Source organism: Apodemus sylvaticus, chromosome 15, assembly GCF_947179515.1.
Source record: "Apodemus sylvaticus chromosome 15, mApoSyl1.1, whole genome shotgun sequence".
In the NCBI taxonomy this organism is placed as follows: Eukaryota; Metazoa; Chordata; class Mammalia; order Rodentia; family Muridae; genus Apodemus; species Apodemus sylvaticus.
In genome coordinates, this window is record NC_067486.1 from 62,478,158 (window position 1) to 62,498,495 (window position 20,338).

General features: G+C 46.7%; 1 protein-coding gene across 1 annotated transcript in view; it reads right to left on the minus strand.

Moving 5' to 3' along the window:
- The window catches only part of Fstl1 (follistatin like 1), a 54,271-nt gene extending 36,920 nt beyond the window's left edge, over positions 1 to 17,351 (minus strand). Inside the window, exons 1-2 of the mRNA XM_052158508.1 lie at positions 17,213 to 17,351; positions 17,016 to 17,072 (exon numbers count right to left, since the gene is read on the minus strand). Coding sequence (XP_052014468.1) covers positions 17,016 to 17,072 — 57 coding nt within the window. The 5' untranslated portion in view covers positions 17,213 to 17,351. The remainder of the gene's footprint in view (positions 1 to 17,015; positions 17,073 to 17,212) is intronic.
- Positions 17,352 to 20,338: the final 2,987 nt, after the last annotated feature.

Consider the following 20,338-nt stretch of genomic DNA (forward strand, 5'->3'; position numbering starts at 1 on the left):
GGATCTGAAGGTGTTTATCCAGCAGCGCTGAACGTTTTTTTGCTTCCTTGTTTGGAGACATCGCCCTACAGCTGGCGCAGGGGCACAAGCGCAGGAAGGATTCCCCGAAGTCAAGGTCTCAGTGCACAGCAAAGTCAGGAGAGAAAGAAACGTGTGGGCAATGGGGAAAGAATGACCAACAAGAATGTAACGTTTAATCCTACAGTTCTGGATGTTCGCTTCCTCTGGGAATGGTGCCCACTTACGGCAGAACTGCTGAGCATGGAAATTAAAGACCAAAAATGCTTACGACTCAGATAGCCTCTGCTAAACGGTTCAACTTCTTTAGGGCCTGAAAGGATTAGAATCCAGGTGTCTGACTGGGCAAAGTCAGCGCTGCTAGGACGTTCATGGTTAAGCGAAGTGTGCATGGGCAGGTGTTGTCGACTTCTGTCCTCAGCACAGGAGATGTCTGAAGACTCTGGCGCGGAGATGGTGATGCGGGGACACAATCAAAGGCAGGAAGGGCATCACATTAAACAAGGCAGCCTTGTTTACCATTTAGTCCTTGGATAATTCAGCAGGTACTTACTAAGCACGCATTATTTAATAGACGCAACTCTAGGAACTGGGGAACCATTGGTGAACAGACAAAGGCCCCATTTTTTAAGGAGAATGCATTCTAGAAGGATTGTTAGTAAACAAAAGCAAGTCCCTTTCACACCGAGGCGCTGGGGGAGACAGGTATGGGTTACGGAGAGCTGAGAGAGAAGGCGTCCTTACTGGGTACAGTTGGTAACATCTGAGCTGAAAACGGAAGCGTGGACTGTTGGTCCACTCAAAGAGAAGGGAAGGGAAGGCGGGATGGGATTTGTCATGCTCCCAGAACAGGAAAAGGCCAATGTGACTGTGGTACAGGGTACAACCGGAAGACAGGGGAGGAGGTGCGACAAGGGCCCAGAGCCACTGAGAAGATAGGGACAGTGGAGGGCACTGCACAGAGAGTGACGTATGTGGATGGGGCTTTTGTAGAGATGGCTAGAGATGCTGAATGAACAAACTGAACATCTTAGGCTGCTCCTGTAGTAACACAAACATGGCATGACGGTGGCTAGGACTGCCGTGGTGACCATGGAGACACGAGAGTCCACACAGCTGGTAACTCTGACAGCAGAGTCTGTGGTAGCATTTGCTAAGTTCCTGGAGAAGAGGTAGTGAAAGTTAAACACCAGAGAAAGCCAGATGTGGTATCTAGGCCTTTAACCCCAGCACTTGGGTGGGGTTTGGATTAGTCTGGTCTACACAGTGAAATCAAGTCCGTTAGAGTCCCTGTCTTAATTCTGAGAAAATTCTTGAGTGCTTTTGCTTGGTAGCCCTAATATCCAGACGTAGGCATGGACAGAACATGCATAGACCCAAGGCACTCCCAGAAGACTCTTCCCTTGGACTAGCCCAGGGCTCCGGATAGGTCCTATATCAGCTCCATGAAATGGGTACACTGAGACCCAGGGTTGGATAGAGACTCAAGAAAGTTGTCTGGATTAGCACCTGGAACACTAGCTTGAAATATTCATGGCAGCTGGACTCACACATAATCCCAGCGTTTGACAGCTGAGGCTGGAGGATTGCCCATGAGTTTGAGGCCATTCTGGGTTACATTTCTAGGATGAGAATCACCATGGAATAGTTCATGCTTTGAATGCTCTCAGCCTTAGACATCCTTAATCTTTGTTTCTCCCTTACAGAGAATGTTAATGGCTTTCTGAATATGGTCAGTGTCACATCTGAGGCCACAGATTGGTAGCCTATAGCCTATAATAGTATTCGGTTACCTAGGAGTCAAGCACATTCACACTACATGCTCACTTGCGTGTGCACACACGCGGGCACACACACTACAAACATAAACACACACTACGTATACAAATGCACTCACACTACATACACGCATGCACACACATTCACCACACACACACTACAAACTCATACTACAAACACATACACCCACACTACAAATCCACACACACTCACATACACTCTCACACTACAAACACACAGATACACAGCCAACAAGCCAGCCACACAGCAAGCCCCACCCCATGCCCCAGCAGAAAGAAGACATTTCCTGTAATTCAAAACCAGCCGCCTGGGAATGGGGTCTTTACATTGCAGGTCATTGTAACAGGAGTGAGCACGAACCCTAAATGGCAATGCCACTTACACTGAGCAAAATGATGACATCACCTGTAAAAATGCCCAGTCAGCCCGGAATCAGCCTGTGTGGAGAGCAGGCTCTGAATCAAACCACCATTCAGTGGGACAACTTAAGCAAGGCATAAGGAGCCTTCTGTTTGATTGGACATAGGAAGGGACTCTGAGGAAAATGCAGTGTCCTAAGCTATAAAAAGACGGAATCAATTCAAAATCCTCCAACATCAGTTGTTCTTACAGGATTCTGTATCACCACTCAAGATTTGGGGAGGGGGGTAGATTTTGAAAAATGCCTAAAATATCAAATGTATAAACAAACAAAAAGTTCCATATCTCCTACAGATCAAATTAAACAGGTCCTTTAGTAGAAAATAGGCAAACCTTTTCCTGGTTGTATTTCTAGAAGAAAGGCGCTTACTTTATAATTTTCCTGAAAATTATAATTTATAATTATAACTTATAAATTCCTTACAAAATAGTAAATTTTATTAAGAAATAAGGGTCTGAGAGGCAGGCAGATTTCTGAGTTCGAGGCCAGCCTGGTCTACAGTGAGTTCCAGGATAGCCAGGGCTACACAGAGAAACCCTGTCTCAAAAAAACAAAAACAAAAACAAAAAAAAAAAAAAGAAAGAAAAAAGAAATAAGGGTCTGGAGAGGAGGCTTAGTTAAGAGTGCACACAGCTTTTTCAGAAGACAAAGAGTTCAGTTCCTGGGACCCACATCAGGTAGCTCACAACCAACTGTAACGTCAGCTCAGGGAACCGATGCCTCTTACACACACACACACACACACACACACACACACGCACACACACACACACAATTAATTAATTATTTAATTAATTAATAATGAAAGCTTTGAAAATAAATAACCCCTAAAATAAGCCAGGCTGGGTCTCCCAGCCTCATTAAACCAATTGAAAACAAGTAATAGTAGAAGTAGAAAGGAGGAGATTTATTCACTGCGGCCACGTTAGGAAAAGTGCCATCCCCCAAGTCCATCTTCAGGGTCCTAATGGTTTAAACAGCGGGTATCATAAGGTGTGCTAAGTAATTTAGGTAAGGGTGTGGCCCTCATCACTGGCTCTGGACCCTCTCGAAAGGTGATTGGACAAGTTGGAAGAACTGTGTTAAAGCTCCTCCTAGGACGCATGCCCCGCCCCCGTCCCCGCCCCCCACAGGCACTAGGCTCTGCCTTTGCCCTTTTCCAGCGTGAGCTTCCTTGAGCACTTTGATTCTCTTGGGGGTCAGTGTTTCAATAGTCGGAAAGCCCAAGGGTGGGGCGCACGTGTGGCACGCACGTCGTCCTGCCACATGAAGAGTGAACTTACTACACCAGTCTTTAGTAAGCCCCTGGATGGCAGCCCTCACTCTCCCCCTCCACCGTCCAGAAGGGAAATTGAAGAGGCCAAAGTCAACGGGTGTTCCTCGGCTGGGTTTTTCTTGGCCCTTAGCCAGCCCGTGGTGCACTGCAGGAATCTTGGATGAACAAGATGCAGATACCGACTGATGCAGAAAGAGAAAGCCCTGCCTTTGAAATAAATGCCTACCCAGAAAATCTGATTCTCCGCGTGCCAGTCAGTAACCCAAGGCAACACAGGTTAAGACAGGAACGTGGCAAATGAAGGGGACACGGGGAAGCGACAGAAAGGTGACCCGCCACAATCACATCCAAAAATTCTTGGGACTAGAAGAGCCTGCAGTTTCTGGGGTCGCGCGGCCCCACCCTAATTGACCTCGGAATCCTAGCTACAGCATTGTGAGAAGCCTGAACTAGCTATTTGTGAATGAATGGCTGCAATACCTTTGCCTCTCTCCAACAGAAGCTTCGGTGAACCGGGCTAGGTCAGCAAGAAGCTATGAAGCTTCCTGGGTCCTCAGGATAGAGGCTGTCAGTAAAGGGGACTTGGGTGTCTGGGCTCACGCACATCCACTCCACTAGACAGAGCTGCTCCAGCAGACATTCCTCCAGTTTCAGTACCACTCTGTGGTTTAAACCTTCCATTGATCCCTGGGACAGTCACCAGGAATTCCCCTGGCTGGCTTTATCCATTGTCTTGCTCTCTTATAAATGCTATGCTCCAGATAGCGCTCCCTCTCCAAAACTTAGTTGGCTTAACTCATTGCAGATGTTTTGACCATTTTTGGTTAAAGCAGAATGACTGACCGACTGACACGAGTTCACGAGCAGTTAAGTTTCATAATCACAGCAGATACGCATTGTGCCCAGGCTTAGGCACCGTGACTGTATACAGAAGCCAGAAGGTACGACAAGGCGGTTCATCAGAGAAAACTCCACTGCACATTTGCCCCTCCCCACTGGATTCCACAGGGATCTGTTGTTGAGGAAAGTCTTACTATGAGATTCTGGCAGACAGGCTTTGTTTCCTGAGGGGTGAAGTTTAAGCCAGTGTGCATGCGTGTGGATGCGCAAATATGTGTGCATACATGTGAACAGTTCTAATTTGTATAAGAACTTTTATTAGGAAGGGCAGACATCGCATGGCTAGCTCCTGTTTATGACCAGAAGTCAGGGCTATCTACTAGGGCCTGAAATCAGGAGCCAGGGCATGGTACCAAGCACAGCAGTGGGCTGAAGCATCCGGGCTGACCTTGGCTTGCTTACTAAGGTCACTGGATCTCAGTGTCGAGGACAGGAGACAAAGACCAGTGCCTGACACAGCCCCAAACACTCATTGCTGATTCACAGATCAGGGCCAGGGGACGGAGGCAGGACATCCATCAACACCTGCTCAGGAGCTCCTAGATCCTGGTCATGGGCCAGGCAACACGGTGAGAGACAAGAAGGATTCCAAACAACATTTCCACACAGCCGATTTTGTAAGCCCTTTGTAATACTGCATCTGAAGGAAAAATGTCAACATTTACAAAAGTCGGGAGAAAGTTGGTTTTGTCACGAAAATCTTCGGAGTGTGGGTTGATCTTTGTTTTGTCACTGTCGTGGTTGTTTTTAGATCCCTCCCTAAATCCCAGGGGGATCTGGGATATTCCAGCCGCCACCCCCATCCCCACCCCTGTGTTGATACACAGTTGCCATTTGAACTAGAAAACCAAACGACTCATCTGTGGAGCACTCAGGACTTGGGATTGCAGGGCACAAAGGCACCTGAGGCATCGCAGTCCTGGCTTCGATGACGTACTCAATACATAAGAGGGGGACCCAGGGGCCTCCTGCCTTCCTTCACTGTTTTTTTTTTTTTTGGTCCTTGGCCAGCCCCTCTTTCCCATGGGTCCCCATGGATGGGAAATTGAGGTAAGAGCTAATCAAATATCCTACTTCTAAGTAAGAGTATTTTGATGATACAAAATATGTGGACTTATAGCTTTTATACCTCAGGCCACTCCCACTCTTTTGTGGGGGTGAGGGGTTAAAGGTTTGTCTCAGTCCACACTTGCGGTACCACTGGGCTATTCATCCCTGCCTTCTCTGGCCCAAGATGGAGGGAGCTTGCTTGAAGCTAGCTCCCTCCAAGGACAGTAATCTCAGCCATGTGGCCAGCGGGAACGTCTCTCAGTTCAGAACCTCACGAAGCAGCCGAATCCTGGGCAGGCTCAGAATTCACTCACTTGCTTCTTACGTGTGTGTGTGTGTGGGTACATGCCAGTCCCCCAAGACAACTCGGGGGGCTGACTTTGAGAAAAGCAGGAAATGAGCAAGGGAAGAGACCAGAGAGAGCGGTGGTGCCGAGGGAGGCGGGGCCGCAGAGCCCCGCAGGCTGCTGGGAAGGCAGGGTGCCAAGCAGCCGCTGCTGTCTAGACTTTAGCTGGCCTCTCCCAGAGCAGGGGCGAATGAGGGAGGAGGGGAGCCAGGCCAGGAAGCCTGTAGCTCTTTGTTCAGCGAATGCAAACAGGGGACACAGCTTCTGACAGGCTCCAGGCTGAGGGCTCTCTCTATCTAAGACATTTCGTCCCAGGAGCTGGAATCCGGCTATAGGCTGGGGGAAATTCTGTTAATCCATCATAGGGAGCTGGGGATGATCTTATTCGTTCCTGAGAACTTACAGTTCCCCACCCCACCCAGATTGAAGTGAGTAATATCCAAAGGATGCACACTGTAAGGCCGAAGGACCGTGTTTTAAAAAAAGTTTCCAGTTGTGTTATTTTAGCTTGTTCGTAAAAAGAACTAGCTTTTTTTGACGGAGGCCCCAGGACTCTGAGGAAACTACAACTAGTTAAAATGTACAGACATAGAAATGGCAGCCACAGTCCAAAAGGCTTATGACTCAGGGGTAATGTTAGCTTTGGGAAGCTCTGCTAATCTAGGCTGGGGGGAGGAGGGCTTTCTTATGAGTGGCAGAGGGGCCCTGTTTCAGGGCCCATGGCTTTATGGGTACAGTGCAGGATGGGATTGGCCCCACCGGCCCCGCAGCCAGGCTATCTGTGCAGCCATACTTAACAATCAGATCGGAGTTTAGAGCCATTTTGCAGTTTGGCCTCACACAGTATGAAACAGTTGTGAATATGTTTCAAGGACACAGAAACTGCCTTAAAACATCTCCCAAGTCCCTGGCCATTAGCTGCCCATGTTCCCACATAATAACTGCAGTTCCGCACACGTCAGAGAAGCAGCTGGGGCTGGATTCGAGTCGGGGTTCATGTGGGTGGAGCAGGCCAGGCTGCAGTATCAGCTAGGCACTACAGTCATTTAGCACTGATGTGCCTTGAGTCGTTGGTGACGTCCAGGAGGACCGGACGGTGCTGAAGCCGTACCACAAGCAACATTGTTTCCAGAGCCTGGCTCCTGGAAATCAGACATGGGAACACAAACCAGCTTTGACTCTGGGATGTCAAACCCTGGGTTTTATATCCTGGCTCTGCTATTGGTTAGGGAGGGGATGTAAAGTAACAGAATAGTTTCTTCATGGGTAAAATGAGCCTTATAACAGTTACTTACCTGTTTGGAGGATTAAATAGAAGCTCTCTTTCTGCCTGTGCTACACTGTAGTTCCTTTCCAAGTTCAGCTGCAGGTTACTTCCTCTGAAAGGCTTTCCTGGACCTCAGTCAGCACAGGGTAGCTTCTCAGCCCTGTCCTACTGTTTCTCACACTGGACGGTTCTGAGGCCGTGACCTTCCCTGTCTACTTCTCCTACTGACCAGACGTTCTCCATGTCCCTAACGCTGGGGTCCTTTAATACAGTTCCTCATGTTGTAGTGACCCCCCCCATCATAAAACTAATTCATTTCTACTTTATAACTGTAATTTTGCTACTGTTGTGAATCATTATCTGCGTTTTCTGGTGGTCATAGGCAGCCCTGTGAAAGGGTTGTTGGGACCCACAGGCTGAGAACTGCTTCACGAGACCAAAAGCTCTAACTTAGTGCCCCACAGGGAGCATAAGTGTGTGAGACTGTTGGCTTTCCTCTTTCTAGTTGATTTTGAGAGAATGAATTATTTCAGAGGCGTGATACGGAGAAGCACGTCAGCATCTGTGAGTTTAAACTGTGTGAAGACAAGTGGGAGGTTTGTAGGTATTCTGTCAGCTCCTAACAGAGTATGCACTTCAGGGTGATGTCTAGAAGGGGAGTGGGGAGAATGTGAGAGGAAAGGCTAGACAGTAAGGATGAGGAGAGAGAGGGGGAGGGTGGCGGGGAGGAGCCCTGAGCTGGGACCAGGCAGCTGTGAGCACGTGAAGCTGGAGTCAGGCTGAGAGCTCCGGGTGGAGCACTGCTCTCTTACCAGGACCCGATATTTTCCTTCAGAGAACCAGGCTCTGCAGTCCTGACAGTCGAGAAACATGTCCCCGAACCTCTGCATCACGGACTATCTCATTCTCCACATGGTCATTGACACTCTTAATAACAAAAGTGCTCTGTAGTAGGGTCTATGTAAAAGACAGTCCTTGGGGGCCAGGCAGCGTGGCACCAACCTGTCATCTCAGCACCGAGGGATGCAGAGGCAGGGGCATTGCAAATTCAAGGCTAGCCTGAGGCACACAAGCAAGATTCTACCATGAGGGCTAGGGGGGCATGCTCAGTGGTGGGGCTTGGTAGAGCTGGGTCTAGGTTTCAATGCTTTAGTTTAACTAAAAACAGATGAACAGGCAAAGAAAACAGACTTGGAGATACCCGGGTCAAGAACAAGGGACAATGAAGGGGGAGATGTGGGGAACCTCAAAATGACAAGAAAACAGGAAAACACCAGAGCCCAGAAGAGACACCATTTTAGATAAAGTTCTGTACAAGATGCCACCACAGTTGCCATGCTGACAGAGAAGCCAAGGTCAGTAGGCAGAAACGGTCCCAGCTGCCCAGGAGCAGCCCCTGGAATTCTGGGTGGGCAGGGGCCACACATCCCACTGCCGTCTCTCAGAATTCTCTAAACCAGATGCAAGAGGTGAGGACGGACTGCTCATTCCTGGCGTCCGTAACGGCCACAGCCATTTGGGCTGTCTAGGGTGATGATGCAGGCAGCGCCTCCAGGAAAAGACCTTGTAGTCCTATTAGTCTCATGCTGCTGCTAACGGAAGGAAGTGTGTAAAGTGACTGGTTTCACACCCCAGGAAGGGCCATGCGGTAATGCCTGAGGCTTACTAAGTCATATTTATTAAGTATCAATGAGGGATAAAGGAAAGACTGGAGGAAGATAATTTTTTCCCTCAGACGCAGGACTTTAATTTTGAAAACAAGAAAGGAGAAAAAGTCACTTTCCCTACATAGATTCAAACATCCCATCACACACACACACACACACACACACACAAACACACACACAGACACACACATACACCCACATGTACACAGACAGACACTGGGAGACACACATATACAGACACACACACACTCACACAAGAACACACACATGTGCCTGCAACACAACATAGCTTTTGCCATATGTCACATGGTTCTTCTGGCAATGGCCTGATTGGTCACAAATAGTGCCTGGCACACTATTCAGAGGACATACCAGGCATCATAAATTTAGACTTAATCCTGGGGATAGTGTAATAGTGATCACTTCCAAATGAGGACATAAAAAGTCCGTGAGGAGATTGCACGGAGGTCTTTCAACCAAAGCAGAAAATGCAAATTTATAGGCTATATTTTGTACTCCAACTACCCAGAGAGCATTCTATTAGCAAGTTACTGCCAGACTCTGCTAATGCAGAGGCTGCTTTCTGTGATAGCAGCAATTCTTCCAGGCTTAGCTAGGGCAAGAGTGCATTTCATTACTGCAGCCAAGAAATGGCTCACTGCTTCATCCTCGCTGATGGCCACCATGAAAGGGTTTGTTTTATTTAGATGCTTGGGTCCGGAACCGGTATATGGCTTCTCCTGAGACTTTAAACCTCAATTCCAACACCTCTTCTCTCTGTTGTCTATGTCACCCAGACCATCCTGAATTCTCCTGTCTATTTATCCTAATTTCATTTAAAAATTGTCAGTGCTTGCCAAACTGGATTGATTATTCCAGCAGAAATGACAAATAGCTTGGATCTGACACAGAGACTCTGGTTGCTAATAGCTACAAGGAGTATTGTTGAATGAGATTTTCAAACCTCTGAATTCCGTAGGAAAGAATTCTGTGATTGATTAGTCATGTCTGTCATGGGTAGGGGAATGTACAGGGAACTGTAGGAATGCTTTGCTCACGCTATCTCAGCAGGCCATTTACTCCAGTGTTGGCAGGTACTTATTTTCATTGCCTATGGTGTTTAATAAGACCATCACATACTACTACTACTGACTTGATCAATTCAATTCTTTGGAAGACCGACTAGTTGGGGCTTTTTTTGGGTTTTTTTTGGTTTTTTTTTTTTTGTTGTTTTTTTGTTTTTTTCGAGACAGGGTTTCTCTGTGTAGCCCTGGCTGTCCTGGAACTCACTCTGTAGACCAGGCTGGCCTCAAACTCAGAAATCCACCTGCCTCTGCCTCCCAAGTGCTGGGATTAAAGGCGTGCGCCGCCACCACTCCCCGGCCGACCGACTAGTTGTTGAACTTGCCTTCCATATTTTCCTAAGGCCACCCCTGTTACTCCTATTCTTTTGATATTTCATCATCATGAGGATTCCTGTGACCATTTCCTTTTACAAGAAGAATTTATCCTCCTAATGTCACTTTAAAGAAAAAGCTAATGCTGGGCTGGAGAGATGGCTCAGTGGAAAAGCACTGCCTGTACAACTGTGAGGAATGGAATTCAGATGCCCAAAATGCACATAAATGCTGGACAGGCATGGTGGTCTCCCTACAGCCAGTACTTTGAAGGCAGAAATAGGGAACCCTTGGAGTAAGATCACTGTCTAGTCATATCTCTGAGCTCTGTGTGCAACTGAGATTCCTTGGCTAATAAGGTGGAGAAGGATAGAAGATGGCATCCAATATCAATCTTGGGTCTCCACACACATTTACATGCATTTCCATGATGCCCTATTAAGTGTCCACACACACGTCAACATTGACCCATATACACAAATCACACGACCATACACATGAGAAAAAAGTATTGTGTTCCCATACAACATGAAGGTAAGATACATTCATAAAAGTTTAGAAAATGGGGGCTGGGGAGATGGCTCAGTGGTTAAGAGCACTGACTGCTCTTCCAGAGCTCATGAGTTCAATTCCCAGCAACCACATGGTGGCTCACAACCATCTGTAATGGGATCTGATGCCCTCTTCTGGTGTGTCTGAAGACAGCAACAGTGTACTCACATACATGAAATAAATACATTTTTTAAAAAAAAGAAACCTTAGAAAATACAGAAATGACTGGAACAAAGAATAAAATTACCCCTATGGGTAAGGTTTTCTAACACAGCCCAAAGTCGTGCCCATGGCTGTGCCCTCCCTTCTTCAACTAGATGTCTGGGCAGTTCTAATTTTACAGCTCTTCTAAATAACATGATTGGCATCTTATGAAGACTTTCCTTAAATATAACAATTAGCTACACATCCAAATACTTACATAACATCTAAATCACAAGACTCCTGGAGAGAGTGAGTTAACCTTTTCACTGATATGTAAAAATTCATTATTGCTAAAACATGGATTAAGAATCTGCCAAATGTCACTAGACACCAAGAGACTGATTAAAAGAAAATCTCTCTTCACCAAGGAATGATGAAATGCATGCTGGGACAAACCCTTTGACATCCGGTTTCCACTATGCGACTTTTCTGCCTTGAGCTCAGAGCCTTTCTCACCAGCTTCCTTTGTCTTCACTGGGTAGTGGCTCCCTGAGAATGTCCTGGTGTGAACGGTCATTAAGCTACATGTTGGAGATATATGGATTTTATTAACACAGAGAAATTTTGAGAGCTGGAGAGATGGCTCAGAGGTTAAGAGCCCTTGTTCTTGAAGAAGACCTGGGTTTGATTTCCCAGCATGCACATGGCCAATTACAACCATCTCTAAGTCCTGTTCCAGGGGACATATACCCTTTTCTGACCTCCAAGGGGAAAAGGTACACAGGGGGTACACAGGCATACGTGCAGGTAGAATATTCATAGACATAAAATAAATACATCTTTTAAAAAAGGAAATTTTCAAAATTATGGGAGGACCTATGTCAATTTAACAGAAAAAAAATTTTTTTTGAAGTTGGGTCTTACTATGTAGGTCTGGCTAGTCTAGAACTTTCTATATTGTCCTTAAGGTCACTTGCTAATAATGTTATTCTTTAGTTTTACATTTTTTCTAAAGTTTTATTTATTTATTGTATGTAAGTATACTGTAGCTGTCTTCACACACACCAGAATAGGGCATCCAATCTCATCACAGATGGCTGTGAGCCACCACGTGGTTGCTAAGATTTGAACTCAGGACCTCTGGAAGAGCAGTCAGCGCTCTTCACCGCTGAGCCATCTCTCCAGCCCTAATAATGTTATTCTAACCCACACTCCTGACCCACCACCAGACTGCACGGAAACGGGGCTCAGGAATCAAGCTGTGCACATCATGCTGGAGTCTTCTGTGTATGGGTGCAGAGCATTCTTGGCCTGATGGGAACAGTGAGGGGAAGTTCTGTGCCCTTCATGGCTCCCTCTTGGAGAAGGCATCCTTGCCAAAGCCACAGAGTTTGAAATTGGGCAACCTGGGAAGGCATGTGTATTTTACCTCCAAGGTCATTCTTCATCTGACTTACAGAATTAACATATTTAATTTTTCCTAATAGTATAACAGTGGGTATTATGAAGTCAATAAAATAGATGCTTATTCAAAGTGTTCTTCTGGATGTCCAGTTATATGGAGAGGAGAAAGAAAAAGAAACCATCACATTCCAACCCACCAATGTGGCCCTGGGTATTTACAGCTTATCTTTTATTTTTAATTCTTGCCCAGGCTTGCACTACTGTCTAGTCAACCACTTCTTTTCTTTTCTTTAAAGATTTTATTTATTTGTTTATTTGTTATATATGATAAGTGCATTGTGGCTGTCTTTAGACACACCAGAAGAGGGTGTCAGATCCCATTACAGATGGTTGTGAGCCACCATGTGGTTGCTGGGAATTGAACTCAGGACCTCAGGAAGAGCAGTCTGTGTTCTTAACCTCTGAGCCATCTCTCCAGCACCCCCAACCACTTCTTTTATCTTTATATCCATCTTAGCCATAATCCCTACAGCCACTTCCTACTACAACAGCCTTTCAACTTGTTCGCCCAAGCTTCCTGTCACCCAGTTCACTTTGATAGGAACTACACTGCATCCACCTTCCAAAGACATTGAGAGCAGCAGCACCTCCATCTGCCAGGTGCTGGCCCATCTGTTTTGGTTATTCAGTGGTGTCCAGCATGTTCCCACCCGCGCCTTCAGAATCACAGCAAGTCGTTTATTTGCTACAGGATAAACAGGAGATCATTTTGCGGGCTAATGTGTAAGCTGCATGTTCTCTGAAGCTGTAGTTGGGGAGTGTGGGTACACTGTAGACTCACAAACAATTCTATAGAATGCAGAGGTGCTCCCAACCCTTCCCAGCCTGGCAGATACTAATCTAATGGTTAACTGTGTGCATGTGTGGAGATGTAAGTGACATTAAGAAGTGTGGCTTCCTAGGGACAAAGCCCTGACAGTTTGCTAGCCTGGCATGCCTAACAGCTAAGCTCAGCACATCTGTCTGTGGAGCTGCTAGTGCTTCTCCACGCTACTGTCTCAAGAGACACATTCCCAGCTCATGGCTCAAGTGTGGATTCCTTGCTGGAATGAGTGATCGCCTCTGTAAATCTGTCCCTTGTATATGTAATTTATAATAATGAATTTCTAGAGCCAGAATGCAGAGTATAACTAAGCCAGGGCATGTAGGGGGCACTTGGACACTTACTAAGATTATCCTCTTGAAGCAGGCAGTTGGGCTCTGTGTCTTCTCTGGCCTGTCATGTCAGAGGAACTGAATTACACTCCTCAAGACTCCAGGGGCACACAAACTTATACCTGGAATTCTCTATACCACTCCCCGCCCCCCCCCATTGCCTAGTTCCCCCCAAAATAGTGGTCATTTCAATAGGATGGGTATGGAAAGAGAGAGCAGGCCAGGAGATCTTAGTAGAAGCCTTCTCTGCTGCTGCCCCAACCAGAGCCTAGTCCTGTCCAATGTGTTTCTCTAGAGCCATGCGCAGAGCTCTGAAGAGCGCATGCGCATGTGCTCATATGGGCGGGGCATTATTGTGCAGGAGGCTGGCTGCAGGGACATCCTGGAGGTAAAGTAGAGAAACTGCAAAGGGACCAAACAATCTCACTGTTACTCTGAGGTGGCAGGTATTAGCGCATGGAAACTACGGAAACAATGCAATACTCCCCCTTAGTGAGATTTAGTAGCAGTTTCTCAAATCTAACCAAATAGAATTTACACACTAGCATTAAGAACATCCCAGATACCCTTACCCAAGAAGGAACAGCTCTGATTCCGAAGCTGACTCCAAAGACTTTGGGCTTTTTCAAAAACCAACAGGATTTGTAAAACAATCACAGCTTTAAAATAGTGAAATAAATCTTTGGGTTTGATCATTAAAGCAAAGAGAACCCAAGAAAACTCTCTGTATCTTTTGTCTCATTCTTTTTGAGAGTTCAACAATATTTGCACAACCTAACAGATCTAAATTTTACTAAAATGGATTCATGCCAAAAGACTAGAAATACCATATTTGAGTGTTTGCTAAATGTTCTTATAGCTAACAAGGGAAAAAAAATTCTACTGCAAGCATCATTAACTGCAACTATAGTGTTTAAAAGGTATTCCAAGTCACGTCTCCCATGAAGAGAGTTAATTTGCTTTTTTTTTTTTTTTTATCCATGAGTAGAGATGTAGTATTTAACACGTGCATTAAAACTTGCCAAGTATTATCTGGAAGGTCAGGCAACAAAGGCTTGGTTGATTAAAAGATACTAATCGTTAATAAAGTAGAGTCATGAAATGCGAGGCGGTTGCGGCTCCTGTCTGTGATCCCCCTTCAATGTGCATGTTTGCGACTTCACGGCACCTTTCTGCACCAGCTCCTCTGGTTTTCATGCCTCAGCACTTTGCGTCTTCCCCTGCAGGTTTTGCCTGGGAACTGAATGTTCTTCCAGAGAGCTCCAGCAGGGAATTGCAGCTAGGGGCCTTACTACCTGGGGTGAGCGTTCTCTGCTATGCAGTGGGATGAGGAGGCTGGAATGAGGAGCGGGTTACCTAGAACAGATCCCAGACCTTGGGGCTCACAGTCTCAGGGCTGATGAGACACAGACCCCATACTCCTTACTTCTGCAAACAGTTCTGTCTTTTCAGAGAGTAGCTGGCAATTCTTAAGCTGGCTGTGAAATTAACAGGAATTCACGTCATCAATCACAGAACAGCAGCTCTTTTTAATTGATTGATTATTTTTTATTTGTTTTTTTTTTCCAAGATGGTTTCTCTATGTAGCCCTGGCTGTCCTGGAACTCTCTTTGTAGACCAGGCTAGTCTAGAACTCACAGAGATCCACCTGCCTCTGCCTCCTGAGCGCTGGGAACAAAGGCGTGTGCCACCACTGCCTGGCTATTTTATCATTGTCTTAATTCATCCTCATTATCTGAGGCAGGGTCTCATTATGTAGCTCTAGCTGTTCTGAAACTCACTATTAAGACCAGGCTGGCTTTGAACTCACAGAGATCTAGCTGCCTTTGCTTCCAAAGTGTTGGAATTAAAGATAAGAGCCGCTAGCTAACAGTTTTGAGGGCCATCACAAGGACGGAGGAGCATTCTTTAACCAGGGTTAAAAGTTGGGGCTATTTCCTCTACTCAGAGAAAATGGCTGAGGAGTAAGAGGGGCTCCAGGAGTCCCCGAGAGGTGGAGGGATATGGTCACATAGCGATCCACTTCCAGAGCCGATCATTATATGAACATGGGCAATTTCATGAGTTTCCTTAACTTTGTTCCCTGCCCTGTAGAATGGAACTAACAAAGCCCACTTCACAGGGCTAAAAGGCTTTAAAAGAAATAGCAGAAGTGATCCGAGTGCTATAAAGTACTTGGTAAAATTCTAAGCCTTCATGTTTGCAAGCCGGGCCAGTAGTGATGGATTGCCCGGAGTCTGGAGCCAGACGGCTTGGGTTCGCATCTTGCCCTCATTATTGTAACTAATTTTATAAGTTACATAAACGTCTCTGACTCAGTTTCCCTATGTTTAAAGTAGAATCTTAATTCTAGGAGTAGCTACCTAATAAATACTTGCTGCTTTTATTTCACTGGGAGTAAAAGTAGCCTGTTTCTACCTCAATCAATGATACAGTGAATTAAAAGGAACACACACACACCAGTACAGTGTGTGTGTGTGTGTGTGTGTGTGTGTGTTTAAAGTCCTGAAGACTGCATGCATTTATGAATTCTGGGCTAGAGTCAAGCTGTGACGCAAAGGGTGGGGTTAAACTGTAAAATGAAAGAGAACCTCGGAGGGGCTATAAGCCGCCCACCAGGGAGCTGTTTCTTTTGTACTGTGCATTCCATTTCTTCTCTCTCATGCGTTTTAATTCCTTCCACATTGCCTGCCACAATTATCAAATGTTTAGTTTCTGACCTCACTTTTCTGGAGACTGGAGCCCAGGGAATTTTGAATTGTTTATTTTCTGTCCATAAACCTTTGAGTTAATGGAGGGGCTTGTGCTCATAGGGTTTGTTGGTTTGTTTGTAGTGTCTCAGGAAGGTCACTGGAGTTGAAAAGAAAACATTACAGAGAGAGAGGGGGGGGAGGGAGAGAGAGAGAGAGAGAGAGAGAGAGAGAGAGAGAGAGAGAGAGAGAGAGAGAGAGAGAAACTCTACATGTTTTAACTGGAAACCAGAGGCCCCCAAAGGGTAGAGTCGCAGATTCCCACAGTTGCTCAACTAAGTTTAAGGGGATTTTGGATTGTAAAAGGCTCTTATGGGGCCCAGATAGTAACAATGACAACAACAACAAAAAACCCAGGGCATTTTACAAAGAAGAAAATGCATTTCAGGGAATCTCAATTCACTCTATGAAGGAGAAAGGAAATTTCATTTTGCTGTTTAAAAAAAAAGATCTTTTAAATCTCCCCCAACCAGGAAAGACTTGGAAAGGAAAAGTCCATAACTATTCTCAGTGTCCTCTGAAGTGAACAGAACTCAAGGCGCCTTTTTGAACTCTGAGGCTGCTCCGGCTCCTATCCCCTCTCCCCACTCCCCAGCCTCCCTCCATATTAGGCGTGGTGAGGCTCCAGCTCATGGCCCAAACTACTTCAGAATTGAGATCTAAGTTTGTTAGGTAGAATTTCTGCTCCGAGCGTGCCAGAATCCCACTCCGTCGGAAGGACGGGGGACCTGCAGTCCCACCCCCAGAGAGCATCCCTGGAGTGCACACTCGACCGCTGGGGCGCAAACCCCAGAGACCGGTCACTTACCTCGCCGTGGACCAGGACGATGGTCACCAGCGCGAGCGCCAGGCAGCGTTTCCACATCTGCAGAAGAGAGAAGAGGGTGAGAGTGAAGGCGCTGGGCCCCGCTCAGACCCTAGAAACTTCTTCGGGTCCCGCAAATTCATCCCCTCCTCCCAGCACCCTCTGTGCCCGCAGCGACCCGGCCTCTGCACCGCGCTCACCGTGCTCGGGTCCGGGACTCCGGAGGACACTGGGCAGGGTGGCGGCAGCGAGTTAGAGGGATAGGTGGGAGCGCGGCTGATCACCAGGCTCCGAGGAAGTCCGACCTGGGCTCGCCGCCCCTTAAGACCCCTCCTTCCCCGCCCGCCGGCCCCCCAGCTCCTCCCCATTCTCCTCCCCTTCTGCAGCGCGGCCCCCGCGGCTCCCGCTGCGCTCCCTCCTCCCGGTCCCCGCCCGGAGCCCAGGAGCGTCCATGCACCACAGGCATCCCCGTCCTCTCCTAGACCCCTACCAAGAATCCTCAGCTATCTCAGGAGAAAGCACTGTTTGTCCCTGTCTCAGGAGACCCTGAAACAAAGGCGGGGGAAACCACAGAAACCCCACGCCCGGGAGGGGCGCTGGCCTGCGGCAGCGGGGAGTGGGGAGTGTGTGTGTGTGTGTGTGTGTGTGTGTGTGTTGGTGGTGGTGGTGGGGGGTGTGACAGAAGTAACTAGCTGCGGACTGCAGCCACAACCATATGGGGAGTACAATGGGCATCCTTGCTAGGGCTGGGACTCGAACCTGAGCATCCCAGAGCCACCCTTCATTGTTGAAAGGGAAAGGGGAGGGTAGAGATGTGAGGGTGTCTGAGATGTGTGGCGAGCAGAAAGCCCCTTTGCATTCAGCTCTGGGTGTACTAGGGAGAGGGGCTCTGCAACGTTTTTATATGCTTCTCTCTAATCCAGGAACTGTAATCCTCTCCACCTCGCCAATGTTCCCGTTAGCACCCTTGCCATTTCTGGAAAGTTCCCTATTTATGCCTCTGATCTCCACGATGTTTCTTTCCCCAGAGATCTTCAAAGGTGTGCCGCCTCTATAATAAGGGTGCTGAGCCCCTATCTCTTTCCTGCCCTGACTTCCCTATCTCTGGTGGCCAAGAACAAATCTCAGGGTGACACATATCAGACCCAACATCTGGTTGTTGACTCCCGCTCTCCACCAGCACAGGGGTAGCTCATTACTTTTTTACAGGCTTGCCTGCAACCTTCCTGTGCTTTTTCCCATAGGAGAGCTGTCACCAGAGTCTAAGCGGTTTTGCCGTTTCTCGCAGAGATCTCCTAGGCAGCCCTTCAGCTCTGTGCCCAGGTCTACTTTGCTACTGCAGACTCTCAGTCCTCAGAAATTCACGAAGCCGCCACTGGAAGCAGATTGATCCAGGTATACTCATTCTTGACTGCATTGAAAAATAATCACCAGGTTATTTCGCTCTGGGGTTTAGATACTACCGTGTCATGTCTTCGTCCACTGAGAGACTTCATCTGCTCTCTCCTCCCACATCAAATCCAACCTGGCTGTCTTCCTTGTAAGTACTGCATTGCACCCTGTGGCCGAAACTTACCTTGTTTTCACCTTCTTTACCACACACCTGGCTGCTCACCTCAACACCAGGCTTCATGGTGTGCTCTGAACTTGTCCTAGCTTATCTTCTCCTGGGGTCTGCTGAGTGGCTATTGCTGAAGTTTTAGGAGGTTTCAAAATGATGCCTGAATTCTCCACTGAGATAGCCCGAGAGCTATACAGATGGAAACCAAAATGTAATCTCTGATATGGGTCATATTGGAATGTTGGTCATGGCTTTAGAACCTCCTCAGCTGCAACTCCAGACTCAAACACACCCCATAGGTACAGGGAGACTCTGGAAACCATGCTTGTGTAAATCGGCTGCAAGGAAAAGCAAAATAAATATAAATAAATAAATAAAATATAAAATAAAAAAAAACCCGTTGTCCTCTACACTTAAGAGGGATGCTCTAGTTACTTTTAACTATTAATTTGACATCGCCTGAAGCTAAGAGAAGAATTGCCTATTAGGTGGGCCAGTGTCTGTGGAGGCATTGACATGATTGATATTTGATGCTGGAGGACCTAGCCCACTGTGGGTGGTGTCATTCTGTAGGCACCTGGTCCTGGGCTAGAAAACTAGCTATGTGTGAGCCTACAAGCAAGCCTGCAAGCAGCATCCCTCCCAGATTTCTGCTTCAAGTTCTTGCTTGGGGCTCTTTCTGCCCTGACTCTCTTCAGTGACGGACTGTGACCTTTGAGATGAAATACACTCCCCCAAAGTTGCTTTTGGTCAGGCTCTTCGATTGAAACGGAAAGGAAAATAGAACACGGTGAGAGTGATACATTCTTTGAAGCTCACCAGTCAGATGTTGCATGTCTTCCTACTTGTTGGATCAAGATGAATAGGGCGTAAATGGCGCCCATCAGTTACCCTGCCTATCAGTGTGCTAGGGTTGAAGAAATGAGCTCCGATGTACTGAGGTTTGCTTCTGTTCTCTACTAACTACGTTGTGTGCCCTCTGGCACACAACTGGCAAGGCCATTCCTCTACTGGAAGTCTCTTGATTGCTCTCAGAACTGAAAATGAGTTTCTCCCCATCTTTTGCTTGCCCTTTTCTTGACAACAGCTTGGGGGTAGTAGAAAGTATTTAAGTTTGAGGTCAAACCAAGCTGGCTTTCTATGCTGGCATCACACTTACCAGCGGCTAACATCTGCCCTCTCCCAACCTAGGTTCTGGCATCTGGCAAATGACAGTCACAGTGCCCTTTAGGGGATGGTGCAATTTAAAGTGCCTGGCAGATAGAAAGCAGGGTTCTATAAATGGTAGAACCATTATGATTATATCGATCTGTCTTGCATCTAAATTGTACCCAGTGCTATGTACCCGGTACACAAGCTCTCATAACATGTCATATTTTTAGGTAACTGTTACAAGACACTCAAAGCTTTTTAAAGTGATTTCTATCTTCTGATAAGAAAACCAAAGATTGGAAAAACTCAGATAATTTCCCAGTAAAATCTCTTGGTGTTTTATTGTACACTATTATTCTCTGTTTAATATTGTTTTTGACATAATTGTTCTTGATTCAGAGTATAACTATATAATCAACAGAGTCAAAAGAAATAAAAGTAACATCAAAACTAACTCTAAGAGGGAGTTGGGCTGGGCAGTGGTGGCATATCTTTAATCCCAGTACTTGGGAGGCAGAGGCAGGCAGATTTCTGAGTTTGAGGCCAGCCTGGTCTACAGAGTGAGTTCTAGGATATCCAGGGCTATGCAGAGAAACCCTGTCTTGAAAAAACA